Source organism: Bombyx mori, chromosome 23, assembly GCF_030269925.1.
Source record: "Bombyx mori chromosome 23, ASM3026992v2".
In the NCBI taxonomy this organism is placed as follows: domain Eukaryota; kingdom Metazoa; phylum Arthropoda; class Insecta; order Lepidoptera; family Bombycidae; genus Bombyx; species Bombyx mori.
This window is the reverse complement of record NC_085129.1, coordinates 15,597,245-15,614,875: the sequence shown is the minus strand read 5'-3', so window position 1 is coordinate 15,614,875 and position 17,631 is coordinate 15,597,245. Positions and strand designations below refer to the sequence as shown.

At 37.8% G+C, this 17,631-nt stretch overlaps 1 protein-coding gene across 8 annotated transcripts in view; it reads right to left on the bottom strand.

Moving 5' to 3' along the window:
* Positions 1-17,631, bottom strand: part of LOC101736018 (syntaxin-binding protein 5) — a 235,842-nt gene that overhangs the window by 36,338 nt on the left and 181,873 nt on the right. For all 8 annotated transcript variants that reach the window (XM_038019508.2, XM_062675298.1, XM_062675296.1 and 5 more), the window contains one exon: positions 11,478-11,612. In XM_038019508.2, coding sequence (XP_037875436.1) covers positions 11,478-11,612 — 135 coding nt within the window. The remainder of the gene's footprint in view (positions 1-11,477; positions 11,613-17,631) is intronic.

The window sequence follows — 17,631 nt, the reverse complement described above, 5'->3', positions numbered from 1 at the left end:
ACGAACCTATTAAACGAAGTAGCACAACCATTTCTTCGATCGCTATATGAAAGAATTGTGAACAAACAAACATACATACGTACGTACACAGCTACACGTACAACCTTCCTTACATGCGATAGAGTCGTCCACGTTTGTATAGTACGTATGATATTATGGTGAATTTAAGAATCACCATAGAAAAATCTCTACGAAAATTATAAAGAATACGACGACATCACAGGATGTCAAATTAAACATGCTCACGCAATTTTCTGGTCTGAATGGCGTCACAGGAAAATGTTATTATAAACTATCTGACCCAGCAGACTTCGTAGTGCCTCAATCGATAAATAAAAGACTTAAACTTCTGTATAAAATAAACTTAAAACAAACAAAAGGAATCCGTCCGACGGGGAACACATCAAAAGGGAAAATATATTTATCTACTTTTTAAACCTTTTCTAGACTTTCACAAATAATTCAAGACTAAAATTAGCCAAATTGGTCCAGCCATTCTCGAGTTTTAGCGAGACTAACGAACAGCAATTAATTTTTATATATAGAGATTTTGGCGCTCACCGCTGGCAGCGCACAACCCCTCCCGCCCCTGCGTAGTTCATATAATTTTAAGAAGCGTCTCACAAACGAGCCCTATTCATCCACTCCAGACGATTCTTTTATCATTCAATTTAAACGCAACGTTGCACCGCGGCTGCGGCGGGCGGCGCCGGACATCGTTAGGGCGCTAGAGCTCTAGGACAAAGAAAGGGCGACACCTAGCGGCTTTAATTGTAACTATCGACGGAAGTTCGTTATGAAGGGCCAATGAAAGGGCCCCGTGCTTGAACCCGAGGGCACATTTTAACGAACCGTATTGTTTGGGAATAACTTTACGATTTTGGGCTTAGAGCGAGCAGTCGCGGCCGAGTTCATAATTGCAAACAGGGGTGACACCGACCGGTGACAATGACAAACAAGTTGAGCTGTTTGTTTTACTCATTCAAACTTGATTATATTCTGTCGCTAACTGAATTGATCCAGTTTGTTTGAAGATACAGTTTATAGTTATAGTTGTATGTTTATCGGGTAAGCTTGTTAAAACATCGACACATCGATGGCGCGAAAATGATATTTAGAGTCCTGATTAGCTTCTGAGAAGTTGCTTGAACTGAGTTTCTCCTTTGAGAACCTCCTTTGAACAGCGCTCTAGCCCCCAGAGGAGCAGAGTCCTTATTATCTGCAACATTTTTGGTTGTTCCGCAGTATATTTCCAAGGATATTTTTTGGCACATACCTACCATTCAACATGAATTGAACCTTATGACTCATATCTCAAGGTGGATGGTGGCATTTATATTGTAGACTAGCGACCCGCCCTCGCTTCGCTTCGGAAACATGAAATTTTATCATCGATAGCTGAATCCGGCGATGTTACCCGCAATTATTGTCGAACCGCGGGTGACGCCGCGGTGCCAAGCTAGTCTAAAAAAGCAGCCTAAGTTACTCCTTATATCATCAGCTACCTATCAGTGAAAGTCTCGTCAAAATCGGTCCAGCCGTTCCAGAGCTTAGCCGGAACAGACAGACAAAAATAGAAAATAAAATATTTTGGTATATGTACTTTGGTATACATACTTAGGCATTTAGTAAAAAGTGGTTATTTTATTATTACAAACAGACACTCCTACTATACTATCATCTACGCAAAGAAAAACAACAAAAACTTGTTACACTTTTGAGGTAAGTGCAAGTATTAACATCAAAAATTTTCTAACAATCCTCACTCAAGCTGGAGCATCTTGGAGGAATATCATCAGTTTGATGCATCTTGTAGAGAATTACAAGGGCGACAACATTTGGGGCCAGGAGCTCTGTAAGGTTTAAGATAGAGCGCCAGGTGTAGTGTGACGTTGAAATGTATTCACAACACGTTCGTACACTGAGATTTGAAACAAAACGGTCGCTCAATGTGAATACTAACGGCTGTATTAGATGTCGCCGTCTGTTCTTGTTTTATATTATTGCTTATTTAGAGTTAGTGATGGCAGCCACGCGCCTCAGTACCGGCTATATCTCAAGATCTACCTGGATCTACTGTTCATCTACCTTATCCTTATTATTCATATTATTTAAGGGATCATATTATTTTACTGGTGGTAGGACCTCTTGTGAGTCCGCACGGGTAGGTACCACCACCGTGCCTATTTCTGCCGTGAAGCAGTAATGCGCTTCGGTTTGAAGGGTGGGGCAGCCGTAACTATACTTGAGGCCTTAGAACTTATATCTCAAGGTGGGTGGCGCATTTACGTTGTGGATATCTATCGGTTCTAGTAACCACTTAACACCAAGTGGGCTGTGAGCTCGTCCATCTATCTAAGCAATAAAAAAAAGGAATACTATTCTCATAAATTTTGCATAGATAAGTACATTAAAACTTATAAAAAATTAAATATTCAATTTAAAAGTAAAAGTGTCGAGATCTTCGATCAATAATAGTACTATTGATCGAAGGTCGAGATATTCATGAATGAATTTGAAACTACAACAAAAACATACATTTTCGATATAGGAGAAGAAATCTTTCTCCGAATGCCAAAGACAACAGTACAAAATTCTTAATCGATCGTGTAAACAAAGGTATGTTATAAAAATATAAAATGGATACACAAGCAAAAATAAAAATACCCATTTTAAATGAAATACAAATTTAGTTTTTCCTTCACCTTTTTATCGTACATACACCACAATTAGAATTTAAAAGCATCACAAAATTGTTCATTTAGTCCCCAAAAATACGAGATGAATAAGCAAAGTCCTATTTCATTGTTGTAAACCGCGAGATAATTAAAAAAATGCTAATTGCCCGCTGTAATTGTCTGTGTCCGTTTAATTTTGTTTTACAATTATTGCTGACAGTAACGATTGTCTCATAGCTATGCTATCCAGATGCTGTGAATATCAGCAGCATCTCTTAGCAGATGTACGCAGGATGGTGGATTCTACCTCGGAGGACCTATAATCTCCTATTAGTAATTGTGCAGGTTTGTACTATGAGGCGCAGCCCAATACGTTGGTCCGACCAGATCAGCACCGCTCTTGATTCCACGTTTCACAATGCCCTCCACACCGCCAGAGACAAGAATAGATGGAGAAAGATCGGAAATAATCTTTCTAATTTTTTATTAGATTTTATAAGTTTTAATCGTCTAAAACGACTTGTTTATTCATTTTACGTACAATATTGGTTATTGGGGTCATACAGCATCTTATTTTACAAGTAAAAATCATGTAATAATAATAATAAGACTTACGCATTTCAAAATATCTAAGCTGATAGCCGAAAATCGGCTATTTTTTATAAAAAACAATTAAATTGAAATATCTCCAGATCGGTTAGATTTAGGGTAGGGTGTTTCATAGTCAAATCAGTCAGAAACGATGTAAGCTACACGCTCTTAACGGGAATAGGTCGACTTAACCTGTAACCCTGTATATATTTATTTTTGATGTTAATGCACTGTCGATTGAACTTTTGTCAATTGTTCAAGTATTGATGATCACTTTGTTGGTGCAACTTAATAAATAAATAAATAAATAAATGAAACAACATCATTAATTAAAGTTACTGCACAAAGAACATTCTATATGCGTACAGAATTTTACACAAAGCGAAAATTTGTAGGCAGCGTCCCGAGCCGTCCTTAGAAAGGAAATATTTTGCATTAAGCATCCTTGGGACCCTTTTATTAAAGTCGTGAATCATCTCAATACTTCCCTTTCGTTTTTACGAATCTGTGTTTTAAAAAAATTCTATTCTTTGCTTGTTGTTTGTCAGTGTGGACATTTTTAGCTTTTAACTTGATATTTTTTTGCAATAGTAGATGAAGTTATGCATCGCTTGGTTGTGGTGGTAAAGGTAAAACATTCACGATGGAATTTTTATCCATTTTATCAAAAATACGCATTAATTTAATGTCACTTAAAAAATTATTTTTTTTTTGCTTAATTTGATGTACGAGCACACAGTCCACCTGGTGTTAAGTGGTTACTGGAGCCCATAGACATCTACAACGTAAATGCGCCACCCACTTTGAGACATAAGTTCTAAGGTCTCAAGTATAGTTACAGCGGCTGCCCCACCTTTCAAACCGAAACGCATTACTGCTTCACGGCAGAAATAAGCAGGGTGGTGGTACCTACCCGCGCGGACTCTCAAGAGGTCCTACCACCAGTAAAAATTAAGCTATTCAGTATTAAATAACTGAATACATAGAAAACATCAAACATTATCGCAATGGAATAAAGTATAATATGGTTTGTATTCTCTTAACGAAATTTAATCAGCCTGAAGTAAAAACTTTTAATCAGAAAAACGAACTAGCGTTTTCTGGGGAATATAATATATTGGAAAAGTCCCTCAGAATCTTTTCGAGTGCTCTACAAATAAAATTCAGGTGAATTGTTTTTAGGACGCGAATATCTCAGTCAATTTTGTATTTTTTTTTAAAAACGCCTCTGACAACCAAAAGTGTTCTTAAAAGAACCTGTCAGTGTTCACAGACCACGTGCCGCGGTGCCGCATGTAAATGCCAATAAACTAACACATTTTATTGTTCAAAACTCTGAGAGACTTTATACCCTCATGATAAGGACTAACATATTATTATTTTACAAAGGCATTGTCACGTTATTCTGAACTTTACACAAGCGATATAAAGACTATACACATATTGTCTGTAAAGGGGAACTTGGGTGAAAATTATTGTAGAATTTTCGCCTGTATTCTGTGGAGATAATGCTGTGAAAACAGTTAGCATTTACGACGTTATCGAAACGAGAAATCTACTGTAATTCTCATTAACAATTTTGACTTTATTCGGTTGTGTATGGGTTCAATTTTGCTAAAATATTTCAAGTGCTTTTATCGCAGTCTATGCCAAAGGAATTATGTTCATATAACACGTAGAGTGTGAGTGTGAGTGTGTTGGGTCACGTGCCACTGGTTTTTGGAATGTGCTAAAATTCGCAGTGAATTTTGATTTATCTATTTTATATTAAGTAAAATGAGCAAATAAACAATTGATATTAAGCGGTTACTGGAACCCAGTGAACTATCTTAAAACGAAATCTATCTATAACGAAATCTATATATCTAGATTCTATCTTGAAATCTTTTTTTATTGCTTATATCGGTAGACGAGCTTACAGCCCCACCTGGTGTTAAGTGGTTACCAGAGCCCATAGATATCCACAACGTAAATGCGCCACCCACCTTGAGATATAAGTTTTAAGGTCTCAAGTATAGTTACAACGGCTGCCCCACACTTCAAGCCGAAACGCATTACTGCTTCACGGCAGAAATAGGCAGGGTCGTGGTACCTACCCGAGCGGACTCACAAGAGGTCCTACCACCAGTAAAAAATTCTCAATCTCATACAATGCTCAGCTGTATTCTAACTATTCCAACTATAATTAAAACTATTCCATTCCGCTCAAAGTATTTCAGAAATGTTTTCATAAGTTACATTCAAAGCTTTTACCGGCCGCGGAACAACCACAATGAGCTTCCGAACAAAGCTCAAAAGGTAACCACATTTTGTAACATAATAATCTAATGAACTTTAGTCGTTTAATGAAAACTAAATGTTTGTGAGAAGTTTGTCTGTTTCAAGCCGCAAGCCGCCTACGGCCGTAGCCGATTGCTACGACGTCTACTACGCCATAGTTCGTAGAGTGATAAAGCTACGTTGGAGAGTTAAGACTTCGTCAAACAGAACGCGTACTTAGCGCCGCGTACTTAACGTCGTGCTCTTCAAATTGACTAGATGAGTCTAACGCTCCTTGACGCAACGCATTCGCCAAATCATAGTGCTTTTCGATAGCAGTGTGAAAATTTAAAAATATTAAGAAATCGCGTGATTCAGATGTGGCATTGTATAAGCATGGGTATTTTCTAACTATTTCTATCAAATTTTCGGGCATTATCCAGTATTTTAATACACATTCACTCGGACGCTAAAATAAAATTTGTAAAAAATTACAACGCCTGACGTCAAAGCGTCCTAATGCCGCGACAAAGCGCTGCGTACTTATAGCGCTGGGGCTCTGTTTGACGGTATGTTACCATAGTAGTACAACACATCTCGGCGTCATAGCGCGGCGTCAGTTTAGCGCTCTGACGCGCGCTAATTACGCGTTCTGTTTGACGAAGGCTTAATAAGCGTATTTAACGTTCTTATTATTAGAGGAGTGATAGGCTATTTGGTTTAAGCGACATTTCACTTAATACGCGACCTTTATATTATGTTATTATAGGAGTGTTTTATTTGGTATTACCATCAACAGTTCTATATTTTTAATTGAACTTCATTTAAGAGTACTCCATTTTTATTTTTATTTTTATTGTTTAGATGTGTGGACGATCTCACAGCCCACCTTATGCTAAGTGGTTACTGGAGCCCATAGACATCCACAAGGTAAATGCGCTACCCACCTTGAGATATAAGTTCTAAAGTCTCAAGTATAGTTTTAGAGTGGTGGAGATCTTGTTTGTGCAAGATTTTTTGATAATGTCGTAAGTGGGATTCAGGTTTATGTAGATCTTATATTAAGAAAATTTCATGGTATATCGAATCGAAAATATCAGTTGCACTGGAGTGAAGGGCTTTACGACCATGTTTCGCGACAGAGATAGCTTTTTGATCGTCGTGATCACTCATCCGAACTTTAACTAAGCACAACACAGCTTTACATTCGTTCCCGAATGCAAACCGAGCTGGTGAAGCCACTGACGCCAATTAGTGGGATTTCCGTTTAAATTTGCTTTGAAAACTTAAAAAGCTCGAGCAGCTCTAATGGCCTGTTAAGCTGCGAGCTTTCACAAAACTTAGTTTCGAGTGTGAAACGAAAACTGTGAAATGAAAATGAAGAGATAAAATGCAGGTGAGCTTAAAAGCTCGATGCACAGGTGGTACTTTAAGCTTTAGCGGGATTTTGTTGAAGTGATATTTCGGCAGCTTTTAGTATATTTTAGTCTCAAACGGGAAACATCTAGGATAAGCTCTTTAATGGAAGCAGACGGAGAAGCTTTAATGAAACAGATGCTTTCCAAGCGGTGGCATCATTGATATCACGTAACTACATATCAATAGTGGTGGTGATACTCCAGGATGTCAGGCTCGGCGCCGCGTTGTCTCCTCACTCTATTACTGTAGTCGAAAACAGAGACATGGATGAAACAGAGAGAGTTGCCCCCTCAGGACAGCGGCATATCTACTTTTAAACAATATTATACTATACAAGTATAATTCAGACCTAGACCGTATCACTCAAGATGGGTAGCGTTATTCACGTAGTGATGTCCATGGACTCCGGTAACCACTTAAAACCAGACGATCCGTGAAATCTAACATATGTCTATGAAACAAAAATAATCATTATTTTAATCCTTAGCTCCGTATGAAGACTACGAGTAATGCAGAATCACTACACAGTAGATGTGGCGTGGAGTCTAAAACTAAATTGCGATCGACCTCTACGTACCAATATAACATTTTCTGTATTCCAATTTTTGTCAAACGTTTCTTTTTTTTTAATAGCTATTGACCAATGTTATATCAAAATCTTTTAATAAATCGAATGTTACAAGGCAAAACCTCGAAAACTAAATAAATAAATGGTAAATATGCGACATATAGTATTATTTTGATGTCTAAGTGAGATTATTTGTTACGTAGTTAATACGTGTCCTGTTCTTCTCAAGCTGTATGGATAATATAACGTGATATCTGGTCTCTCTCTTGCAAAGCTGACGTGCTATAGTACATACACTGAGCCGCATAATGTCCATACCAGATAATACCGTTCCGATCGGTCTTCAGACAAGGTCCCACGTTGTACGAGTGTGTGCAGCACATATCAATACATAGTAAGTGTGGCGCTGGGCCGAGGAGATAAGACCCATAGTTTCACATAAAGCGTCTTTACTGCCGGCTCTATCTCGGTTATAACAGAGCCTTAAAGTTGACCCCTAACAGATTATATTACATCATGGAAGATATACGTCCAGATTGTAGTCTGTAATTAAATAATTATTATCTGTGAATTTTGTCTTTGTCTTTATTGTACATATGAAAAAACAAATAAGTTTTTTGTTTGTTTGAGACTGTTGTTGAGTTGTACAATATAACGGCAGAAATAGGCGGGGTGGTGGTACAATATAACGGCAGAAATAGGCGGGGTGGTGGTACCTACCCGTGCGAACTCACAAGACGTCCTACCTCAAGTAAAATCACTAGTTCAAGAGTAGTTTTGATTACATTTACGATTCGCGAAAACCTCACAAAATAATAATTTTAATTATAGTTATAAATATTTTATATAAAATAATTATAATTTATAAAATAATTTTACCTGCCGCTTTGATCTCATAATTAAACTACCTCTTGACTAATAAAGTGCTGAATTCACGTCTCGTCCCGGTCTGTGTGGGAGTAGACATGTTCATAATATGTTCAAACAACTTTACCTCTCTGAATTACATTGTAGTTTCGTTGTAAATACACGTGTTGTGTGTGCGAGAGTGCCGGAGTGCGAGACACGTGCTCCCGTCGCCGCGGTACTTTCGATAACGTTTTATGTCCGATCGTAAAGTTCCGATTCATGATTATGTTTCTTTCTCAAAATTTTATAGCTCTCACTTTAATATGTATTACAGGAATTTCGGGTAAATTTTATGGAAGGCATTTTTATATCTAAAAATAGCGGAAATTGAGGCGTTGTTTTTTACATCACACGACATTTTAGTCTACTTTATATTGTATTAATTTTTTTTATAAATTTTAAGATTTGGCAGGTATAATCTATGTGTTTTATGAATGCCATGTATGTATGTATATATCACGTATGCTGACGGGCGAGCTAGTGTAGGCGTAGACGAAAGCTGAATCTCAACAGTTTCAAAAGTAATTTTAATGTTTAAGCTATACACATTTTTTATTTTAATTTTTTTGCTTAGATGCGTGGACGAGCTCACAGCCCAGCTGGTGTTAAGTGGTTAGTGGAGCCCATAGACATCCAAAACGTAAATGCGCCACTCACCTTGAGATATAAGTTCTAAGGTCTCAAGTATAGTTACAACGGCTGCCCGACGCTTCAAACCGAAACGCATTACTGCTTCACGGCAGAAATAGGCAGGGTGGTGGTACCTACCCGATAATTATCAGCCAAAATTATCTAATTTCCGTAGCTTCACGTCAAAATCCAACCACATACCTATTTTATTCGACGCTAGCACACCGCAACCCTTCTCGTGGAAATTAATAAGAAAATACATAATTGATGTATTTATACATAGCGCCAGATGCTCGCGAGCTTACGAGATGAATTTAACGACGGACGAGATGCGCGGCTGTTAAAATATATTTTTTATGGAATATATAATATAATTTGATGGAAGATTTTTAGGTCTAGACCGGCGTCGGCGGTAATACTCATCTTATTTCGGTACCTTGTGTAATGTTATCTCGTAATGGGCGTTAACGCGTTTTAACCGGCTTGGAACGTGACTACAGATTCTCGTTTTTATATTTCATACCGTTCCAGCAATCGGATTATATTCATTGCATTCAATTTAATTTTCGAGATGCGGCTGAGACTTGAATCTTTCTGTAACATCTGTTAGGAACATATTTACTAACGTAATTAAAATATACGAGCTAAAACACTATTGTAAATAAATTGCTGGTCCCATTTCGACAGTATAGTCATGAAACTTTTAGGATCATTTTATTGAAATTTCAGTACTACAAACAGACGTAAAATTAATAACAAACTCTATTGAAGTGTGAATAAAACATATTTATTTATAGCCAATCTTCGTGCCCACAGAGGACGCCTCAATACAGAGGACGCCTCACTTTCCGGCTCACGCAGGTGCTCACTGGGCATGGTTGCTTCGGTGAGTTCCTGCACCGGATCGGAGCCGAGCCGACGGCAGAGTGTTACCATTGTGGTTGCGACTTGGACACGGCGGAGCACACGCTCATTGCCTGCCCCGCATGGGAGGGGTGGCGCCGTGTCCTTGTCGCAAAAATAGGAAACGACTTGTCGTTGCCGAGTGTTGTGGCATCGATGCTCGGCAACGACGAGTCGTGGAAGGCGATGCTCGACTTCTGCGAGTGCACCATCTCGCAGAAGGAGGCGGCGGGGCGCGTGAGAGACGCACAAGCCCGTCGCCGTCGAGCGGGGACCAGGGAGGCGGATCTCGCCCTAGCCCTGGCCCTCTAAGTGTTTCGGGTCCCCCTCATATGTCGGTCTGGGGCCCGGCGAGGGGGGCCTAAGAAGACGACGTGCAAGCTGCTCTGCACGCGTTTTACGCAAGAGCATCCGGGTGATGGAAGGCCGGCTATCCTCGACCCACGCTGGTTCTGACCCAGCGGGGTATTTCGTAGGATAACCTATTCAAACCGGCGCCATCTAGGCGGGCTTCGGACAGCCTGCCGACCGAGAGGGCTGGTGGTCGTGGCGCCGACGATCGCTGGCCCGGCGTCCCGAGGGGGAGGGTGATGGGAGAGATGTGCTCCGCACTAAACGCTTCACTCTCCTCCCCTTGCCTTTTCATGAGTTCTGTCTCATGCGAGGGTTGGACGTTGGTTGTTGAGCGACAGGAGGTTTTAGTCGGTTCGACTCCGACATGCCCCACCCTCCATCCCCAGTGGAGGGTGGGAGTCTGGCGATTTCCTCCTGACAAAAAAAAAAAAAAAAATCTTCGTGCCCATCATTTATGTAAATATTATTAGTAAAGTATTCAGAATATTCATGATTTAAATACTAGTTTCATAACTATCATTAACTTCTGTTCATTTCCGCTCTACGAATAAATAATAAGTCAGGAAGTCTAACTCGGAACAAATTTCACAAAAAAAATTCCCCCACTTGAAACCAAAACGACGAATGAAAAAAAAACAATCACAAACAAAGATAGAAATAGACATTATTTGTGATTGGTTTGACTTCAAAACGAAATTACGCTCTGTAAAAAAAAAAAACGCGGGGCGAGTGCACACAATGACTGCCATTATGGATTGAGCGGAGTTACAAACAATTATAATTTGAAGGCAGAACCAGGACGATCTCTGAAAGTGTACCGGATTAGGCCATTTATGTATTTTAAGTAAAGCGAAGATTATGTGAAATTGTAGTAATAAAAGGAAGTATGTATAACTAAAGAGTATTTATTTAACTAAAGAGTGTTTGGATTTTTCGGCAAAAGCCAAAACATCAGATAGGTCTTGAGCTCGTCTGCTCATGGAGGTCAACTCATGCATAAATAAATAATGAAGTCGGTACATCAATCACCAATACGAACGTTCCAGCTCATTTTTGAATTACTTATACTTCTCCAAAAACTCTAAAAACTCATTCGTAATATTGTCGAGTGCTGATTTATGAAAATGAGTTTAACCGTTTACAAATAAGAGTCAAAATCGACTTACACTTCAATGGCTTTGTTCCAATTGATGACGTATCCGGAGAGCGCGAAGGTTTCCACGTTAACGACGTGGACGTTGCCGCGCTCCGTGCCGACGTGGACCCACTTCGACTGCAGCGGCAGATGCAGGCAGGTCACTCTGGTGACAAAGCGAAACGACATTCTAGATTATTGAGCGAAACTCCTTGACGTAACATGATATTGCCCCGCCCGCCGTCCCTAGTGTAGCGTGGCAGTCCGGCGATTTCCTCCTGACCAAAAAGACATAACATGATTTGAAATTCAACAAGCATATTTTGATTACGTTCAATTTGAAATAAATAATTCGAACTTGAATTTGTCTCTATCGAGATAGATAGTCTTGGTAATTGTGTGCTTAATGCGAGTTTTTTAACGTTTTCGATCGCGTAAAAGTTAACTCAAATTTGTATGTAGTTGAAGCACCTTCCCTTCGTTTGCCGCTAGGGGCACTGTTCAACTCCATACAAATTTAAGTTAACTTTTACGCGATCGAGAAGTTAAAAAACTCTCACTAAGCACCCTGAGAGTGATTTTTGCCTAAGGACGATGTCATTTTTGTTATTGCCGACTACGGCAGCCGACTGTCGGCCTGCCTGGCGGTAAGCTCACACCTTCGAACTCGCGCCCTACGTCCGTGGCAACCAAATCAATGCCTGTCTACCCTAACCACCTTTACTCCTCGTAAACTCTCAAAGCTCTATCTGTAAAGCTTTTGATACAGTCAGCCGACGTGTCGATGCACGGTTAAATCAACATCAAAGGTTAATTTCTTTAATATGGTTAATTTAATGACTAAGTTAATTTCTATTTAACACGACTTAATATTAAAAAAAATTGTAAGTAAACAGTAATTAATTCGTTGCCCGTGATACATGCGATCTTATTGTTTGTGAAGGTTTGTTCCTTACTAATATTTGGCCTTATGAGACTTAATATTTATTTTTACATTTATTACCAAACTAATAAAATACTAATATTGTAAAGATGAAAGATATGTTTGTTTGTTTGTATTGAATAGGCTCCGAAACTAGTGAACCGATTTGAAAAATTCTTTCACTGTTTGGAAGTTACACTATTCCCGAGTGACATAGGCTATAATAAACTTTTTTTAAAAAAATTAGGGATCCTTACTAAAACTCCAATAATGTAACCCAAGGTGTAAAAAAATACCTAAAATATTCTTTACATCGCATGCCCTGCGAAAACTATCGATTATAGAATAAAATAATGTACTACGACTTTGTAGAACACATTATTATTTACAAAAAGTGTCGCGACAGCATATGTCTAACTATTATAGTTATGCCGCAATAAGTGTTCTTTTATTTAAAAAAATAAAACACCGTCAAATATCGTTGAAATTTTTGTTAAAGACCCGAGCGGAGCCGGAGCGGGCCGCTATTACCAAATAGAACGAAAGAAATTTAATAAATTTGTATGATATTTGTGTTTTGGATAATTTGTAACCGTGTCTCGAAGCTGCTACCACGATGTTCGGTGAACTGCGATACTGTCGAAGTGGCACGCGACACTTTCACCCGAGTGGTGTCGCGCATAATTCTATGCTAGAGGTCGCCGATTCGACGTTTGATGGACGAACGCATGATTGGTAGGTGATGGTAGGACCTCTTGTGAGTCGGCGCGGGTAGGTACCACTGTCCTGCCTATTTCTGCCGTAAAGCAGTAATGCGTTTCGGTCTGAAGGTTAGGGCAGCCGTTGTAACTATAATGAGATCTTAGAACTTATATCTCAATGTGGGCGGCGCATTTACATTGTAGATTTCCATGGGCTTCATTAACCACTTAACACCGGGTAGGCTGTGAAGCTCGTCCATCCATCTAAGCGATAAAAATAAAAAAAATATTCCCTCGCGGCGGCAGTATCTCGGGCGCACACGAGCACGCAAATATTAACTCACGAATCGGTAGAGTGGCATTAGGCAGTTAATGTCATGGACATTGGTTAGTTGTGTGGTTTTGGCTAACAACAAAATATCTAAAACAAAAACTACTTTCACTACAGCGTTTAATCATAACTGATGGGATCCCAACGATCAGTGACCACGCATCAGTTATTCTATATCGGACAAAATGGCAGTCAATACAATTTTCTCAGTATTTTATACACATTAATTTTCTATCTACAGACACAGAGTTGCCATGCACATAGGCTCAGCCAAACAAATTAACGTACACATTACAAGCTCAAAATAAAATATAACAATTTGTTTTAGCATTTTCTTCATCGGTCCAATCTCAGTACCTACTTAAGTACCTTTGAGTTCTATTATATCTTATTTTTGAATGATCACTCTAATTGAGATAACGCCGATAGTCCGTACAGTCGACGTCAGCGTTACTAATGTAATTAACAAGTTCATTATTTTTTGGGTGTGTTTGTTTTTTATATCAAGTTTTGTTTAAAAGTTATATTATTTTGAAAGCGAAAGTACATGATCTCTTTTTCAAAGCCTAGATTGCTTGATTGTTTTGTACTTACTATGTTGTGGTTTATATAATTTATTTTATTTGATATGTATTTCTTATCTATGTATTTTATATGTATTTATACGTATGTATATATGTATTTATTTTGGTAATGTAATTTTAGTCTAGTGTTTATTTTCTCTCATGTCTACTATAATTCTTTAAATTATCGGCATGTATTAACTTCATCAAAGCTAGGCACTTCTTGAATCTTTCAGTTCACCAACGAGGGTTAACTGGAGAGAATGCCTGTATGACGTCAAGTTCGCTTTGTACAATATTTTTGTGCAATAAAGAATTTTCAATCAAAGTTATGTAATAATCAAAAATAATTTTAAATGAAAAACGTTTTTCGCAAAATATTTTCTGTCATAATCGTATTTTGATAAATGATACAATGGAACATTAAGTCTCATGTTTATTAATGTAGTGATAGTTCACTTCTTTGTATAAATTTATGATTTATTTGAATCTGTTCAGAAGAAAGCAAATAAAAGAAATACGAATCATTGAGATGGCTAAATGCTTTGTCCACTCGATGGATCCTCGACACAAGGACGACACCCCACAATGTTCGGATACGCTAGATCCTATTCAGTTGTTCAAACTGAACTTAAATATGTATACATAGACGTGAAAACAGTCTGACCGGCTAGTGATCAAAAGATTGCACAGGGTGCTTCGCCAGTCTGATACTACTACATAATACCGCTTATTTAAATCGTGAATCAAGCTAACGATCAATTTGGTCTACAAATGATATATTTACAGATATTTTATCAATATTAATAATATTTATTTATATTTAACATAATTGATCATAGGTTACATTGATGCGGATTACAGCGAATCCGGACAATTCAAGATATTTATGTTTGATTTTTTTTGTCGTTAGATTTTTTCATTGACAACTTGTTTAAATAATTTGATAATGAAGTAAGTAAAGTTATAAAATAAATGTCATTCAATCCATACATATAAAAAATGATAAAAAAATTATTAGTTTCGGGTCAATCATGAACATATGGAGTGTTTCAATTTTCACGGTCACGGAGGACGTGTCAAAATGTTTTTTAATCAGCGTAATTTTGCCTTCAAATTATTGGAACGAAGTTTTGAAACGAAGTTCCTTATGGGGACGATGCGGAGGGGTACCCTAACTGGGAAAAAACGTCCGTAACGTAAGATTTTTATCAGTAATGCACACAGTGTACGACTTAACTTTGTAATAACGTACAAAAAATAACATATTTTTATTATAATTTTTTTATAAATCATTGTGAATAAAATAAAGTTGATAGCTTTGTAAAATAGTTTTTTATTTATTATAAAAAAAAAAAAAATAATAAAAAATGTATACCCGAAAAATTATTTTCTTCATACCTCGAATAGAACTTAAAATTAATATTTTTATAATAAGGAACTTCGTTCTTGTCCGGTGTCTCACGACACCAGACATCTTTTTTTTTAAATCTTGTATGTAGATCCTGGTCTGTGGACGAAGCATAAACGTGCATGAAGCGAGCGACGTGCGGCGTGCTATGCGGTTACGACATTGAGGGACTCACCCCTTTATTTCGTTTGTAGTGTGTGTTAGTTTGACGGGAAATCTGCAACATAGGTAATGCCGAGAGTCACTCTGCGGTGCGGCCCATGGACAAACGGGACCCGGACACGACTAGCCGGACTAAGCAGTGCCGGGAACATAGACAATCCCAACAAATTATAAATGTATGTATTTTGTGTTAATGTGTTCTAGAAACATGTGAATATTTAAGAGTACTTGTGTGGTTTCATCGTGGGTTTGTTGAATTGTTGATTTTCGTGGTCACGGAAGACTTATAAGTGTATAATTAAGGATAAGCAATACGTGCACGTGTTTATCGCATTACTGCCAACATTTTAAGATAAATAGCGTATTTGGTAGTAAATGTGTAATAATGTAAGGTCTTCATGTAATGTTATATATAGTTTTTTTTTGTTTTTTTTTTTTTATATTATGAGCCGCTTTTTTTTTAATGCATGCAGTCGGCACCTGTAATTGTGTTAGCATTTAGTGTGAAATCAATGTATATGATACCTGTAATGTTCTGTGCTGATGTATAACATGTTCGTACCCAATAAATAAATTAAAATAAAAATAAAATTTATGTAGTTCGAGCATATTGCTGTCTGCGTTACGATGACAGAGTTTACAGTCCGGAAAATTCAAGTTGATTATTCAATTATTACATTTATTCGGCCATCGTATACGCGTGCTATACGAGAATGCTAATGATCGGACGTAGAGTAAATGAGTGTAATATTCGATCAGAACAGTTGAATACTGTGTGGGATATCAGAGCGCTTAGTGCGAGTTTTTTAACGTTCTCGACAGCGTAAAAGTTAACTCATATTTGTATGGAATAGGATAGTTTGCGTACGTTTGCCGCTAGGGGCGCTGTTCCAACTGCATACAAAATTGGGTTAACTTTTACGCTATCGAGAACGTTAAAAAACTCGCACTAAACACACAGATGTCTGTCCTCGTGATTACAATACTTGATACTGCTGAATCGTGAATGTAATCAATTCAACGCTGTAACCCGGTATCCTTGTTATTACGAAAGTCAGCGAGCGTGGGGCCGAAATCGGGTTACCTTCATTAGATTTTACGATTTGGGTCATTAGTTGGCCTCCTCGACTGTAGACGAATCCGTCACACGGTCGATTCTCATCATTATGCAAATCGAGTTAGTTTTCAGTCGATAGCTATAAATAAAGTTTAATGATATTAGGTAGGTGTCTAGTTCGTCCCGAGTGAATAAATAGACAACAGTAGGACGTGAGTGAACCCGAGCTGGTCCAAACCTCGTTGTTAACGCGAAACAATGTTGAGTTGCGGCTGCTACATTTGATTTGTGATGCTTCTGGACTCTGATAAGTATCTAACATTTGGTGGTTCGAGAGATCTTCTGGCGATGACCGCTATCAATATTATCCTGTCATGTTAAGAAAAAAATTAGACCGAAATCTAGAGTTTGTGGCGATTAAAATTTAAAAACTTTACGTGGACAAGTTGGGGAATTAATTGTTTTATTTGTATTTCATTTGGTGGTTATTTATTGAATTAAAAATGCTCAGACGATTCATTTTCAAAATTTAGAACGGTTTTACAGTTTTAACAGTTTTTTTGGTTAAAGGTAGGCAGGTTGCCGCCCAGGTCGTACGTGTGAGTTGAATAAAACTAAGAAGCGAGAATAAACCATCTATATATTAATACGTGAAGCAAAAACTTTGTATCCCTTTTTACGAAATTTGCGCGGACGGAGGAGTATGAAATTTTCCACACTTATAGAGAATATAAAGAAGAAGTGCACAATGCTAATATTTATTTAAAATAATGCATAAAAGATACATTAAATCAATAAAGAAAACATTACACACACTACATACCATGTATTTGACGCACACACGCATGCATACTATTTATTGTCAAACTTTTGTTCTTGACGTCTGTTGTCAAATCGAGATTAAATATTGTTTGTCTTTGTTAATATTTTTTATAGTGCGAAATTTGTGATTATAGAAGTATAAAATACAATCATAATAGTGTACAAACTTACAATTCCAATTAGTTATAGTCGAATTTCGACTACTGCGGTCCTCTA